The following is a 16248-nucleotide window of genomic DNA, read 5'->3' on the forward strand; positions in this document are numbered from 1 at the left end:
GCAGATATGTATTTATCGAAATGGACTCCCCGTTGCAGACAGCCCAATAAACACAGCTGACGTAAAACGCTTGTACTTCAACACAATGTCAGATTTAGCCTATATTGACAATGGACATGGAATAAGTTTGTCTGAATACCCTAACCATTTTATTATGGTGTTTGATCTCACCAGCACTCAGCAGGCGTCACATGATTTTATTCACCCTGAACTTACCAATTGTTCAATTTCAATTGAACTTAAGTTTTCAGCCGCGTTGCCCAGTAATATTGAAATTTTCATAATTGGGGAAAAAGCAAGTACACTTTTTATCGACTCTGTTCAAATCATATTCTTACAAATTGATGGATGAAGATGAAATAAACAACCTCGTTCAAGGATGTAAACGTTTGAAGTACAAATTTCATGGTGTGTTTGCAGCTGACAATTTTCCGCTGCACGTAACTCAGAACAGTTTCATTATTGTGAATGTGTCAACTTCTCAATCAATTGGAACACATTGGATACTTATTTGTCGAAGGAACGAAGATTATATTTTTGCGGATCCCTTGGGACAAAATCTAACTTCATATAAACATTTGCACAACAGACTTGTTTCCTCTGCTGGTAATATACAAACTGTATATGAATTGCTAGGAAACCAGCAAATTCAAAAACCAAACTCAATATTGTGTGGCCTATTTTGTATTTATATTGCTCATTATCTTTTTGGTGGAAAAGAAATTGTAAAAATGAGTGATGTTGAATTGATACGTTTTGCACTTCATATGATGTTCTAACACTACTAACATGATTTGATGAAATAATTTTTTTTTTCAAAACTTTATTTTTTCTTCAAAAACTAAGCGTACACACAAAACATCATTGTCAATATCTAACTTTCCATAGCCACTCACAAAGATATCCATTATTTGACAAAAAGCACTAGAATGAGGACCATACAAAATGTTTTCAAATCTCTTCAGAGTTTCAGTTGTTATCCGGTCAGTTTGTAATTGTTGATTCAATGTTTTCTCAGCATTATCCAGAGATTTGTAACCAACTATTCCACTTGGGCGGTAATTTTTGCTCAAGGCACTGCTCAAATTTGGTAAGCGCTTCTGAATGCTGGTTGCTTCTCCTTTTGTCGGCGGCGCTGAACTATTGTATTCCACAGCTAGTTTGAGTTTTGCGAAAATCTCTCCAGTTGTCTCCACTGTGGCTCCGTTTGAAAAAAAAGTTTTGAAGGTTGTGTACAAGCAAGGAACTGCATAAAGCTTATTTCGTTTTAATATTTCCGTAGAAACGTCAGACACATCAAACAACACATGATATTGGTTAGAGGGTAACAATTCACAATAGCCGTTTTCAAAATGCATGCAAACAGCGTAATTCCGGGCAAACATTGAAGATGGTTTTTCTTCTGAAACGAAAAACCTAAAGGTTTTTTGAAATTGTTTAAAGTAAGCAAGTGAGCGCTCGTACATAGCTTCCACCATTTTCTTTACAATTTACTCTTGATCAGATAATTCGTGTTCGTCGTCTTTTTGCTTTAACTTTGGTCGTTTTGCGGGGGTTGGTTTAGTTGTTGAATCAATGTCATTTGAGTTTTGAGCAGCCGCTCGAATTTTTGGAGTTTTTTTTGACAACTTTTCAAACTCTTCCAAAGTCAGGGTTATTCTTTGTTGAAATTCATAGTCATGTTCACCCTTTTTGAATAATTTTAGAAAGATATAAGTTTCTGTTCTTTCATATGTTTTGAGCGTGACTTGAATCAAGCGTTTTTCATTCTTAGAAACGTCAAAATGAGCGTCTCCAAACTCGGCGTCTTTTTCAGCTGTAAATGGCATTCTGATTTTGTTGAAATTTGTTCAACTGTTCTTCTTCAGGAAATAGTGTATAATGTCTCCCCTGGTGAAAGTAAAACTCAAGAATTTTTACATGGTGCTAAAAATAGAATGGTTCAACTGATAAGAGTTTTGTAAAGGGTGAATATTAAGGAGAATAATTGTTTCATGGTACTGATTAGCGTTTTAGAACCACATGTGCTCTTTCACACACATTGTACGTAGAGCAGTCCGCTTAAGGTCATTAAACAGGGTCAAACAGGGTATGTTCATTTCACCATTCAGCGCTAATGTTTATTGAAAGACACTTGTAACCTTAGGTTTTGAACAGTAAACCATGGAGCAAAACTCTTATTTAATAGCTCTAACTAAAATAATTTCATAAGTTTACTTTATTATCAGTCATAAAACCCATGCCAAGACCACCACGACTAAGACAAATAAAACTTCTGTAGTTTTATGTTTTTCCAGTTTACCTACTAAGTTAATCACATGAGTACAAACTTCCAACTCTTTAAGTTGTGAACCGAATTCTGGTAACCCACTCATTCACTTTTTTACTTGCGATTGAATAACAGCAAACCAACTGCTCCATTTATTTCTTGAATTCTTTGAATTGTTTGTTTCAATTTCTGATTTTCCCAAAAATACAAAACTCACCAAAACTGAAATATCTAGAAATGTCTTATTATATTCTGTGTGAAAGCGAAGGCTCCTGGGAACGGACAATTGCGTATCAAACTTTTTACGAAAATTTTATTTCCCTCATACAACAGAAGAAATTCAATGAGAAGGATGTTTGGAATACCCAACAACATTGCATGATTCCAAAAATCTTTCTAAATTTTCTATCTCAACTTCCTGATAAACCGTCATCAGATTCGATCGAAGGATCGTACATCACGTCAGGTGGTATTATTCCTCCCTCGAAACTGGAGGATCCTCTTGTGGCTTACGATATAGTTAATTTACCTGCTCCGGTCAAGAAAATTTTGTACAAATACGACTGTGATACAGTTCCATTCTTTGAGAACCAACTAGGTGTTACCCAAGCTTGCGATGATCTTGCCGACTTATGGGGACTACCTCGATCACCTGAGTCGCCCTCAGCACCAACACCAGCAGTTATTCCAGCGATTGATCCGATTCCAGCTGTATCCCCAGCAACCAGCCCATCTCTCTTTGAAAATATGAAAAAAATTGCATTAGCAGCTCAAAATTTCAGTGGTCTCTGGAGCAACCTGTCAGGTACTAACTTTGAAACTCCAAAAAAAAACTGAACACAACCAAGAAAATTAGGGTACAGCCAGCACTATTGAAATTACACCGGTGAACACAGAGAACCCGGAGACCATCAATGCTCCAAAGAAAAGAAAATCATCGACCTGTGTGAGAGAGCTGTTTGAAAACTCAGACTAACAGAAAACTTTCTTAAAACTGGAACAATTTCAGGTAACACAGTTATCTCATACTCTTTGGCAAAAACATTAGAAAGTTATGTACAACACTGTATGCACTACTGGATTTTGTGGGTCAAAAAATTTGATTTTTATACAAAGTGAAAAGCAATAATTCCACATGTGAGCGGGTAATTGTTTTTAATATTGGAAGTATTTCATAAAGAGTTTGTCAATATAATGAAACTAAAAGGTTCAGTAGTTTCCAAATCTAATGTGTGTTGTGTTGAAGTTTCCCAAAAACTGCTTTACTTGATCTCAGATAAATTTAAATTTCTTGTTTTTGGTTTTATAACAACAGAGTTTTAACCAAATTTGGCTGAATGCAAGAAATCCTTAAATCTTCAAAACAGAAAACTTAAACGTACAGGTTATGGAATAAAGTAGAATTGTTTATAATTAGAGTCAATCGGCTCACTGTGAGCGAGGTTCAAACAAACCATTTTAATATAAAAAATTTGAAGAAAGAAGAATGAACAACAATACATTTTCATTATTTTGGAAAAAAATATCAAAAACCACAGAAAATATGTAAGTTATTCCATTTTTGAAATACCAATTAATCCTCGCTTAAAGCCTTCGACTAGAACACTTTGATTTCTATCAAATGACTCACTACAGACCAACTAATGTTTTAATAATTTTTGGGGAAATTTTAGTATTTTCAAACATTTTTTTTTTGTGAAAAAAAGTTAATTTTTTGCATATTTATGGTAAAATCTCAAAAACTTGATTAACGAATTTGGAAATTTTCTCTGAGCGCTCATGACATTGTGTTGGAAGTCGATTGGAAGCAATTATTTGTTCCTAAGAAAAAATTTTTTCATAACAGACCATCAGCTGATTGTAGATTTTTTATGAAAAAATCAATTTTTTTTGGCAATTTTTTGGTAAAATCTCAAAAACTTGATTAACGATTTTGGAAATTTTCTCTGAGCGCTAATGACATTGTGTTGGAAGTCGATTGGAAGCAATTACTTGTTCCTATGAAGAAATTTTTTCATAACGGACCATCAGTTGATTGTAGATTTTTTTAATGAAAAAATCAATTTTTTTGGCAAATTTTTGGTAAAATCTCAAAGACTTGATTAAGGATTTTGGAAATTTTCTCTGAGCGCTCATGACATGGTGTTGGAATTCGATTGGAAGCAATTATTTGTTCCTAAGAAAAAATTTTTTTCATAACAGATCATCAGCTGAAAATTGTTTTAACTTTTTTTCGTTGTATACAATTCATTGAAGACAAATCAACTTATTTGGAAACTTTGTTGACGAATTCGGTTCCCCCTAATAAGATACGGTTAATATTTTGTTCTTGATCACACCTCCTTTAATACTTGGGCAAATTTTGATAATCTTGTCAAGTAGCGCAGAGTTTTATTCAATATTTGGAATATAAAACATTATCAAATCTGGGAAATAAACAAATTGTTCATTGCAAAGTGGGCGTTGGAGAGGTCAGGGACAATTTCAATTGTATACTTGATCAATAGGAGTGTTCAAAATGTTTGGGAATTATACATAGGTTGAATATTCAATAAAACATGCAGAAATTCAACTTTGGTTAAGTGCTTAGGGAAACTAAACTATAAAATTGCTCAAGTTTATCATGTTTTGCGCCAACCCATACTTATAACTGAACCAGATAAGATATATAAGAATCTGATTTCAATGTTTGATACCGAAATGCAATAAAACGAAATTCACTGGTACAATTTTGAGCTAATGTATTAGTAATTTCACTATTATTGACATTTCAACGGAAGATAATGTCTGACATTTGATCTGTTTAGGCGTTACTGGGAGCAGCGTGTAAATTTGTATTTCTCTAACTTTCACTTTGCTCCGTTGACTGTCTCTAAACGTGGGTGCGAACACTTTCTCAAAATACTTATCAAATTCTTGCAAAATAAAACTCAAACTACGAGTCTTGAATACATTGGATCTTTGACAATTCCTATTGCTTCTGAAACAACCTTTCTCTAAACATTTTCTTTATCAAATTCAAACCAACTTTTATAAAACAATTTTCTATCATTATTTCAACTTTTATAAAGCAGTTTCTAGTTTAATTACCATTTCTTACAATCTTGATCAATTAGCTTTAAAAAACAACATAATCCCAAAATTTAATCAGTTCTGTCAGAATGCCTCTGCAATGCACAAACTTTCCGGCTCAGTTGTCTGATAGACGAGCACTGAACAAGCATTTGCTAAGGAAGCATGACATTCATCCAAACGTGCCCACGTTCAGCTGTTTCAGTTGTTCAGAACAAGTGAAAAGTTTGCCCTCCCTACGCAAACATTCACAGGTTTCTCATCACCAACCTATTCTGAAAGTGTGTTATGCATGTCGTATGGGCTTTCAGTCAATGTTTGACTTTGCCCGTCACATAAACAACGAACACGGTCTTCCAGTCTATGAAATGGATCCAGTTGAATCGAGCCCCGCAACGCCAGTTGTCAGCTCAATCAAGGGGGGCATCAACTACTATGAACTTCATCCTACCAGTAACGATCTAGACATCATGGAATATTTGTTCAGAAAACGAAACAAGATTGAAGAAATCATCAGAAAACACACCAATCAGTACCCTCAAAAAATGCAACTGATGGTTGAGATGACCCTTCAAAAACCTGGAGAAGAAGAACCAGAAAAAGTCAGCGTCTACTTCAACACGAATACAACAACGGTATACTACACTGGTATAACTGATACCGTTTTTGAGGAACTAGTGGACAACATAGTTTCGAAGCTGGTTTCTTTTTCAAGCTATGGAAGTGGATGGCAGCTGCAGACAATTGACAATATCACGGTCAAACTGGTGCGTTATATTCCAGTGAGGGGGAGCAGCTTCATACCTTTTCCGGATAACCACCCATTGAGGAGAGAATCCAATCTCCTGAACATACACAACGCAAATGATGACAAATGCTTTCTGTACTGTTTCACTGCTGGGTAACATCTTGTCTACCTGAAAGAGAAGTTGGAACCGCCTAGACCCTGCTTCAGACCCAGGACAAATATTTTGACAGATAGCAGCGAGAACCCTTCAGCAAAGCAACCGATTGGTGAATTTGACATGCCGATGAGCCTGTTGGACATTTCGAAGTTCGAGGATTTAAACGAAGTTCAGGTCAACGTTTTCAGGTAACCCCACTTCTTTGCAATAGTTATCCAAAAATCCACACAAAAAAATTACTTAAAAAAACGAACCAGCTAATGAAATTAATTGATGTAAAAAAAATAAAAAACCGTGTTCACTAACTAAAGCTCTCCAAAACAAAATTGTTTTTAGGTATGAGTAAAAACAACTGCTGCCTTTGAGACTCTCCGCTGGAAAAAATCATCCGTTCCTTCTTGACTTACTTCTACTCAGCAATGGAGAAACTTACCATTATGTTTTGATAGTAAACTTACACAAACTCATCTCAAAAATTAGTGGAAAAGAATATCGTGAAAGAAGTTATCTGTGTCGAAACTGTTTCCACCTTTGTTCTTCCATTGAATACTTCAACACACATCAGCAAAAATGTCTCGAACAAGATTCGCTACAAATAACTATTTCGCTACAAATAACGAAAAACAAAGTGACATTCAAAAGTTTTGCTGCGAGGTTGTTTTCACCCTTTGTGATTTACTTGGACCTTGAATCATTGATAGTTCCAGTAGCAACAGTGAAAAATCATCCAAATGTCTCCAGTACTCATGCTTTAGAGAAACATCTACCATAGAGTTATTGCTTAATGGTCATAGAGCGAGGAAACCCTGAACCCATACACTTTGACATCTATACAGGTCCTGACTGCATGGAGAGATTTTTGTCCAAGATCGAGAAGCTAGCAAAATTCTTTTATCATCAGAAGAGGAAGTATCCCATCTTCATTGGAAAACCACCTTCAAAAACATTTCATACATGTTGTTGGATTTGCGATGTTCCCTTTGAAACTGATGATGAAAAAGTTCTGGATCATTGCCACTTTCGGGGGCAATTTCTAGGTTATGCTCACAATGAGTGTAACTTGAAGCGCAGAACACTTGATTATACGCCAGTTATTGCTCATAACATGATGAACTATGATCTTCATCACATTGTTGAAACCCTGCACTCCGCAACAGCAAATGTAAAGATTGAAGTAATACCCACGAACGATGAAAAGTTCATTGCTTTGAACTTTGGTGTATACAATGAGACTAGAAGGCGAAAAGGAGATGAGGTTGCTATCTATGAGTACTTACGATTCATTGACAGTTTCAAATTCATGCCCAGCAGCCTGAGTAAATTAGTACAGACTCTGCCACATGACAAATTCACAATCTTGGATAACTTTTATCGTGGATATAGTCATGATCAACGTGAGCTGCTAAAACACAAAGGAAACTTTCCCTACTCTTATGTAGATAGTTTTGACTAACTAAACGACCTCGAACTTCCTGGTATACGACACTGGAAAAACAGCCTGAAGGATAACAGCATCGACATAACGTATGCGGAACTTGGTCAGCTGAAAAAAGTTTTCAGAGAATTCAATTGTGAGAACCTAAAGCAATTTCTAGAGCTGTACCTCACTGGAGACGTTCTGCAACTGGCATGTTGGTTTGAGGAGTTGAGGTCTGTGTGCTATAAAACATACTCGCTTGACTGCGCGCAATTTTACACCGCCTCAAATCTCTCAGGCAGCGCATGTCTTAAAGTGTGCCAACCACAACTTGAGCTTTTGACTGACCGCAAGCTCCTTGATATGACTGAAAGAATGATCCGTGGTGGTGTGGCATCAGTATTCAGCTCAAGGCTAGAAAGGGCTAACAGTCCTTCACTGCCCAACTATGATCAGTCAAAAGAACTGGCATCGATCATTTATATCGATGCAAATAATCTTTATGGCGGGATTATGTTCAACTATCCACTACCTGGGAAAGCGTTCGAGTTGGTAACCGAAATAACTCTTGAAGAAATTCTCCAAACCGACAATAATGGAGAGATTGGGTTTGTTGTTGAAGTGGACCTGGAATAACCGGATGCGATTCATGAGAAGCATTCGGATTTCCCAATCATTTCTGACAAACAACCAATTGACCCGTTGGAGCTCAGTGAGTACCAGACTCAAATGAAAAACGCACTGAAGGTTTCAGCAACAAAAAAAGCAAATAAACTCAGACAAACATTTCATCCTAAGTCTCATTACGTTACCCATTTCAGAAACCTGAAATTCTTTGTTGAACAAGGAATTATAGTAACAAAGATTCATAAAGCTATCAAGTTCCAACAATCAAAGTGGTTATCAAGCAACATCAAAACTTGACCAGGATTTCTTCAAGCTAATGACGAATTCGACATTTGGTAAACTTTGTGAAAGTTTAAGGAACCGAGTTACTGTAACTTTTGTCCGCACTGAAGACGAACTTTTAAAAGTTACATCTGAAGGTGTCATTAGCACTATAAAAGTTATTGACGAATGTTTGTCGCTCATCACCAAAAAGAAACAGAACATAATGTGGAACAAGCCAACCATAGTGGGCGCATGTATTTTGGAACTGTCCAAACTTTTCATGATGGACTTCCATTATAATGTGATGAAAAAAGAAACATCATGCCATCTTTTATACTCTGACACGGACAGTTTTATCTGCAAAGTACAAACGGGTAACTTTTACGATGATCTATCACAAAACCCAAACCTAATTGCACACTTTGATCTCTCTAATCTCCCAAAAAACCACCCCCTATATGATCAGTCTAATGAAAAAGTGGTGCTAAAGTTTAAAGATGAATTAGCTGGAGCACCAATTGAAGAGTTCTGCGCACTCAAACCAAAACTTTTATTCTTTAATTGCTGGCGGTTTCGAAAAAATGTCTGCTAAGGGCACCAAGAAATTTGCCCAGTCAAAACTCCACCATGAGCTGTTCAAAAAAACCCTCGAAACCGGTGAACTTGTCAGACTCGAAAATGTAAAGATTGCTTCGACAAAACATCAACTAGAAACGCTATGTGTGAACAAAATTGCCTTGAGTGCGTACGACGATAAGAGATACATAAATGCTGACCGGAAAACAACATTGCCTTTTGGACATTTCTCTCTTCGAGATGAGTACATTTCAAAGAAAATATGTGATGAGCCCGATTGGGGAATCGAATCAGAAGAGGATATGAACGTCTTCAACTTACCCGAGGGTGGGGAAGCGTCTGGATGGGGAACCCCTGATCCCGGTTTCAATCAGCGCACTTATTCAAAAGAGGAACTTGAAGACGTTGTTGACTTAACTAACCTCTCTGAAATGAGCGATGAGTCTGACCATGAGACTCCCCATAACCCCTTTATTTTGACAGAAGCTGAAGAAAGCCATAGAGCTGACACCAGCCCTCTACCAGCGATGATTACACGCCTTTGTCAGTAATCAAACAGAGAAAAAAGAAAATCAAAAGAAGAGAGGAGAGCAAAAAAAATTTACCCAGCACTAGTCGACCACAAATAATTGAGGAGGAAGAAGTTCAAAGTAATAGAGACTCCCCAGTTATTTCTACTAAACGCCAACGTATTGTTATTTAAGATTCTGACTCAGTTTAAATAATACTGCTGCTTTGTATAGTTTAATTAGTACATCTTTAAAAGAAAGGAAAGTTAAAAATATGCAAAGTAATGTGTTAAGAAACTGTTTTCTTCAATTCAAAAGTTAAAAAAGGAATCTCTGTCCCGTTTTACTCCTGAAGAGGCTTCGCACCTTGTCACCCAAGAACTTGTTTTTTAAATGGTGCTCTTCCAATTCAAGTTTATAATAAAAGACCTCCTTACAAAAGGGACAAGTTTGATCGGGAACTTTACCAGTTGCAAGAGAACGATAGTCGTATAAAGGGTTGGGCTGGAGGTATGACTTGTGTTTTAAATGGGCTTTCAGTTCTGGGAGGAAAAAACAGATTTGCAACATAAAGTACAAAATTTTATATATATATCAGGGTGATGATGGGGAAAATGGGCGTTTTTTTTCTTGATTTTTGTCAAAATAAATGTCACAAATTTTGCAAATATGCATTTCACTGAAGCATTGAGCAAATTGTATAGATTGAGCTCGTAGCGCTTTAAGTAGAGACTTTAAAATGGAGATTGAATATTTATTTAACTTCCAAACTTCAAGTTTCAAACCCTCATTTCTTTACTGTAGGCAAATAGGAATAGTTCCAGACATTCCATAACAAAATATTCCATACCACACTGACTCAGACAAGTTAATTCGGTCCCCAAATAGCCCCCTTGAAGTCTTCCATTCACCGACACAATTTGTCTTTAATCGTAATTTGAACATTTTCCCTCACTACCGCAATATAATTTCAAAGCCACTAAAAACATTCAGATTTGATTTTGTCTAACCATTAAATTAAATTTCCACAAATTTAATTCCCTTTGATTCCGTTCCTCGTAAATTCCACACCGTAAACAAATCTTTGACAAGTCCAAACATTTCCCCGCTCTCCAAACTAAATAAAATCCCAATTTAAAGTTTTACCCTCATTCGCGCACAAAACATGAATTCAAAACCACAAAAAACCCAATTCCCAAGTTTCAATTTACATGAACCATCAAAATGAAATGGAAAAAGCTGAAAAGTATAGTAATTTGCCTTACACTCTGAAAAAATTACAAGATTTCACTTTTTCAGAGATAAAATTTCTTGTAGGGGGGGGGGTCCGGTCCCCCCCCCCGTACAAGCACTAGGCAACTTACTATACTACTGATGTCGGACACATGATCATGAAATCGAGATGTTTACATGGCCCAAGCGGTAAATAACAGGTATTAATCTTTGTCTGGGTACCTGGATACCATTAATATAACTAATTTGAATCATTGTTAGCTGATAACAACGATTTAAGACCAGAAAACATCCTAATAATTCTTTTTTTACTGATTTTTCTTCTTGACATAGTAAGTGATGATCAGAAAGAATACAAGGGGACTCAGTAATGTACGACGATCGCACATAAGGTTCCGACCCCGCTCATCCACAATTTTGGCATGATTGTCTACCAAATGAGGAACAGATGGAAAAACACAAAAAAAAATCAAGTATTTTAAAAAAAAACTGGTGTGTGAACGAAAAGATAGCCTCCAAAGCAAATAACTCAGTGGAGTAAAAAAAAAAAATGCATTAGATTGATGAGATATGCTGATTTTAAGAAAGCGAGCGAAGATGAACGGAAAAATCAAACAACAACAACAAACATTAATTACATCAAAAAAATTAAGTCCGTTTTAAAAAACAAAACTTAATAACAAAGTCAAAATAGCGTCAGATAAAACTGAAAGTAAACAAAATAACTTCTAATTCTCCAGAAAAAATAGTTATTTATCAGTTCATAATAAAGCTTGGTAACAATTAGACAAAAAAGAACAGAAACTTTAAAGTTAGAAAATTAATTTCAAAGAATGAAAACCATTAGGAATCAACTAAAATATCCCATAGTTTTACAATTACCAATGCTTCTATAGAAGGGAATTAAGAACTTTTGGTATTCAATTTTTTATGCAGTTACAAAAAGAACAACAAACAGACAACAAACTAAAAATCAATTAAAATTTGCCAGAAAAAGCTTTGGAAGCTGTAAAGCCATACTTTGGCCCCCAAAATATGTTCGATTGCACCTTCGTCGAACACCGATAACGTATTATGTCGCCGCTCATTATTGAAAATAATCAACAATTAGACAAAAAAGAAAAAAATGCAAAATTATGTAATACTTGTTTTTTTTCGAGAAAAATTTATTTCCAAAGACATAAAAGCCATTAATTACAAAATTAAAAACTTGAATAGGTTCGTCCATTCTTCCAAAGGGAACCCTTGAGACCTGCAATTATTCAGAATATGTCTTACGTCTACAAAAAGAACGTCAAATATGACAAAAATCAAAAATTAATTCACTTTTTTTGTGAAAAACCCGTGTCGAAGCCAGTAAAGTCATAACGAATTCTTTAAAAACATTAGATTTTGTGACACCAAACCCTTTTGACACCTTCCCTCGAAATGTGTCATGTGACCTCTCATTGATGAAATTAGGTAACAATTAGACCAAGAAGAAAAAGAGCAAGATTATGTAATACTTGTTTTTATCGAAAAAAAAATAAATTTCAAAAGACATGAAAGCCATTGGTTACAAAATGATAAAATTGAATAGGTTCGTTTGTTCTTCCAAAGGAATCCCTCGCGACCTGCAAATATCCAGAACAAGAAGGAGCACTCTTTGATTGCTGGCACTAAGCTACAAGATGGCCAAATTAAGAGAAAAATGGTGGCAAAGTTCAATAAGCCATTTTTTATTTAAAAATCAAATATCTTAAAAGTCAAAGCGACCATAAGCTTTCAAGCAATCAACTAGGTAAATTAATTTCGAGCTAATTAGGAAGCCAATAGGACCTATCACTAGTGAGCTTTGATTTGATATGTTCTGTTATTTAATTAATATAAAAAAGATCGAATCTTTTTTTATAAAAAAAACCGACTGACGACAATTGTAACGGTCCAAGATTGGTACAGAACTAGTCCTTCTAATTATGATTGTCAATTAGGAATATTTAATTTTTGGTATGTCATTGATATAGATATTTTGTTAGTTAAATGATCAAAAATAAATGCTGCGTTTTCGATAATCAACGAATAAAGTTAGCAAAAAACGGCAAAGTTTTATTTACAGAGCACTCTCAACAAAAGTTGAAATGGAATTAGCCCCTTTTTCAGTCTACAAAGATTGTGTTAGTGGTGTTCGGTTGTGCACTTCCTGCAAATTTAATCAGAGTGGACTAAAAAAAAACTTATTTCGTGCTGTTTTTGATGAAAAAGTCTGAATTTTGTGAAATGTTTGGCCGGAATTTGTAACAAAAATACTCAATGAATATAGCCGACAATATATTTTGTCTTTAAAAGTAAAATCAACAACTTTTCCTTGAAAATTTTTTAAAATTTTATCAAAATTGGCGAAATTTTAGTAAAAAATTCCGAAAAAAGTGAATGAAATCCACGGACTTCACTCTATTTTCTCGAAAGTTTAAACCTCGATATCTCCCTGTCAAAAACGAAAATCAGAAAAATCTTTTTCATTCCATATTCTACGCTGGACAAGCTTTCTAGTGATACCAGTCTCAACTCTCTACGATGAATATATCGATCGGCCAAAATTGACTGAACAAAAAAAACCCATTTGAGTATATAGTTCCTCCCCCCCCCCCCCCCCTCAAGAGGGGTCGGAACAATAACCATAGTAAAAATACAGAATTGGAAAATTTCAATTCAGCGCTGATTTACTTTGAGACTATGAGCCGGGTACTCACTTTTGGAATGCAGGACATGTCGTCACATCTCATGTCGTCCTCTGTACAGTTTCCAGGATCGTGCCTGAAACATACCATACACGCTCACAAATAGTAGCTCACCCAAATTCAATATCTCCAATATTCCCCAGAATTATCCGTAGACGCAATATATCGCTACTGCTTCCATAAAAATTAAAGAAGCTAATTGAAAATTCTTTTAAATAGTTTGAAAGTCTTCAGCTGAAAGTTTGCCAACTTCGGAAATGCAAAATCAAGCCATCTGTCTATTACCAAACCCGAGGAAGTGATCTTGAACTTTTTCTCTCTCTCGGAGTCTTTTCATAAATTGAACAAGCCAAAGTCTGTATCATATCGCATTTTGGTCTGGACGGTCTTTTCATGAGCGTTTTTGAACGAGCACATGAACGCACCGAAAATTTGAACGAGGGAAAGTCTGGATCATAGGCGTTATTGTTCTGCCTGGGTATTTTTATAGGCAAAAATGGTCTGAATGGGTCCTCTGACAAAAGGCAAGAGCATATACAGTGCCGTCCTAACTGATGTAAAGTCGGGGATAGACCACGAACCTGTTAGTCTGAAAGTTAATCGTTCAGACTACTTAAGTATCTCGTTATCTGTGTACATAATGACTTTAATTCTCTTATGTTGCATCTAAATGGCCCCGAAAACAGTCTGTATCAATTGTCATCGAGCAGATGGAATTCTTTTAAATAGTTTGAAGGTCTGAAAAAAGTGCTGTTATGATTGCAAGCAACTTTAACCTCAGTAGTGCAGATTGGTACAATATGTCCTCTACTGACGAATTTTAAGCTAAGCTCTTCGATACCCTCCTTAAGTTAAACTATTCTATCATTGCGCCCACTCAGTTTGATTTGTTTGTGCTTTGTAAGGCAACCGCAATTGTCTTAAATTTTATCACCACTCAAGATTTTTTTTTTTACAAAAGCCACTCCTAAAGCGAAAACTCTTGCTCACATCGATTTCAATGAACAACCAATATATTTTTTGATTGCATCGAAACTGGTAATAAAAGATTTAGAACGCTAGCGTGCAAGAAACCAATAGAGAAGAAAAAAAAAACTTTTCAAAAAGAAATAAATTCTTAACCGATGTACTTTAATGATATAGTAAGGCCAGATTACGTCGTATATGAAATTTGTTTTTTTTTTGTTATCCTAACCGATATTGGTTAGGAAAAGACTAGCAAGTTTTGTCTTGGTATTCTGACGACAGAGTTCCTAGTTTATTTAATGATGATGTTACCTCATTGACATTCTAACATTGATGATGTTTACCTCTTGACATTGTTTTTTGGATAAATGAAGTTTTCCTTTTTCTTATGTTACAGTGTCTTCATAGCCCGATAAAATGCACTTGCGATAATATACTGTGTAATAGTTTGATATGATAATTATCGCTTTTGGAATAATTCATTTTTAGATATTTCATTTTCATTTGAGCTGATCCGAACCGGCTCCAAAAGTTGTGAAACCTATACATAAAATTGGATGTTTTGACAACAAAATGAAGCCAGAAAAATAGTATTTTGGAACTCAATTTAATAGGGTCACCCAACTTTTTAGGACCCAGGACGACATTTGTGGCCCATGTCAGCTCCGTTCAGACTTAATCGCGCCGCCGCCTTGACGCTTTGACATAGGCTTCGAGAATTATTCGACAAAAGACAGTAGGTTTGCGGTTTCGTTTGCACTTTTTTGGGTTGACTGGCCGCGTTTTTACAACCCAACTTCTTAGTTCGCAACCAACTGTTCGGACTTTGGTAAAAAAAAATGACAGTATATAAAAAGTGTTCAAATGGGATAGAAGTAAACAAAAAAAAACAAAATTCGTAAAAGTACTTTTCTCAACATAATTGATGACTAAAATGGCCAACCGTTAGACTGCTGCATTTGTTTCTCCAGTTTAAAGGGACTTGCTGTTACAACTGAAAAAAGTGGCTGAAATTGGCAGTCAGAGCGTTAAATTTTTCTAATTTAATTCAAAATTTGCTCATTTTGAGAATCGTTAACTTGCGAACAATCTTAGCTTAATGGGCATGTTCTCTTGTCACGTGCATCATTCTGGCAACTAAAGGAAACACAATCCGGCAAAATTGTTTCACATTAAACAAACAAAATAAAACCAACAAACTATACACAAACATGAACCAAAGAGAAAGACTGTTCTCAACAGACACCCCATACGATTGTTGAGAAACATTTGCTTTCCGGCAAGAGAATGAAGGATTATATGAGGATGTAAACCCTTTTGAATTAGTTAACATTCGCAACGTAGAAGAACCCACTCCATTGACAGACACAGCTTTGCAGCTAGAAATTTAATATTTTAAATAAGAACAACAACCCTTTTCATCGACGTAAAACGTCACAAATCTCTAAAACAGCATTCCTAAGCTACCTCGTAGAAATTTTTGGCCAATAACTAAAAAAAGGATCAAAACTGATTGTTCGCGACACAATGACTAATCGCCTATACAGCTCAGAAAGACCATTATTTTAAATACTTAATTTTTCTAACTTTCAAATGCTCAGCTTCAACGCCTAATTCAGCTACTATACATTCACGCGCTGAAAGAGTACATAAATTAGCAAGACATGAACTAGATGGCTTTCAAACACTTATT

At 35.5% G+C, this 16248-nt stretch overlaps 1 protein-coding gene across 1 annotated transcript in view; it reads right to left on the reverse strand.

Moving 5' to 3' along the window:
• Positions 1-16248, reverse strand: part of LOC142347964 (uncharacterized) — a 116032-nt gene that overhangs the window by 76416 nt on the left and 23368 nt on the right. Inside the window, exon 5 of the mRNA XM_075399130.1 lies at positions 13602-13665. Within this exon, the coding sequence (XP_075255245.1) occupies positions 13602-13665 (64 nt within the window). The remainder of the gene's footprint in view (positions 1-13601; positions 13666-16248) is intronic.

The sequence above is a fragment of the Convolutriloba macropyga genome, chromosome 10, assembly GCF_964194025.1.
Source record: "Convolutriloba macropyga chromosome 10, txConMacr16.3, whole genome shotgun sequence".
NCBI classification, from domain to species: domain Eukaryota; kingdom Metazoa; phylum Xenacoelomorpha; order Acoela; family Convolutidae; genus Convolutriloba; species Convolutriloba macropyga.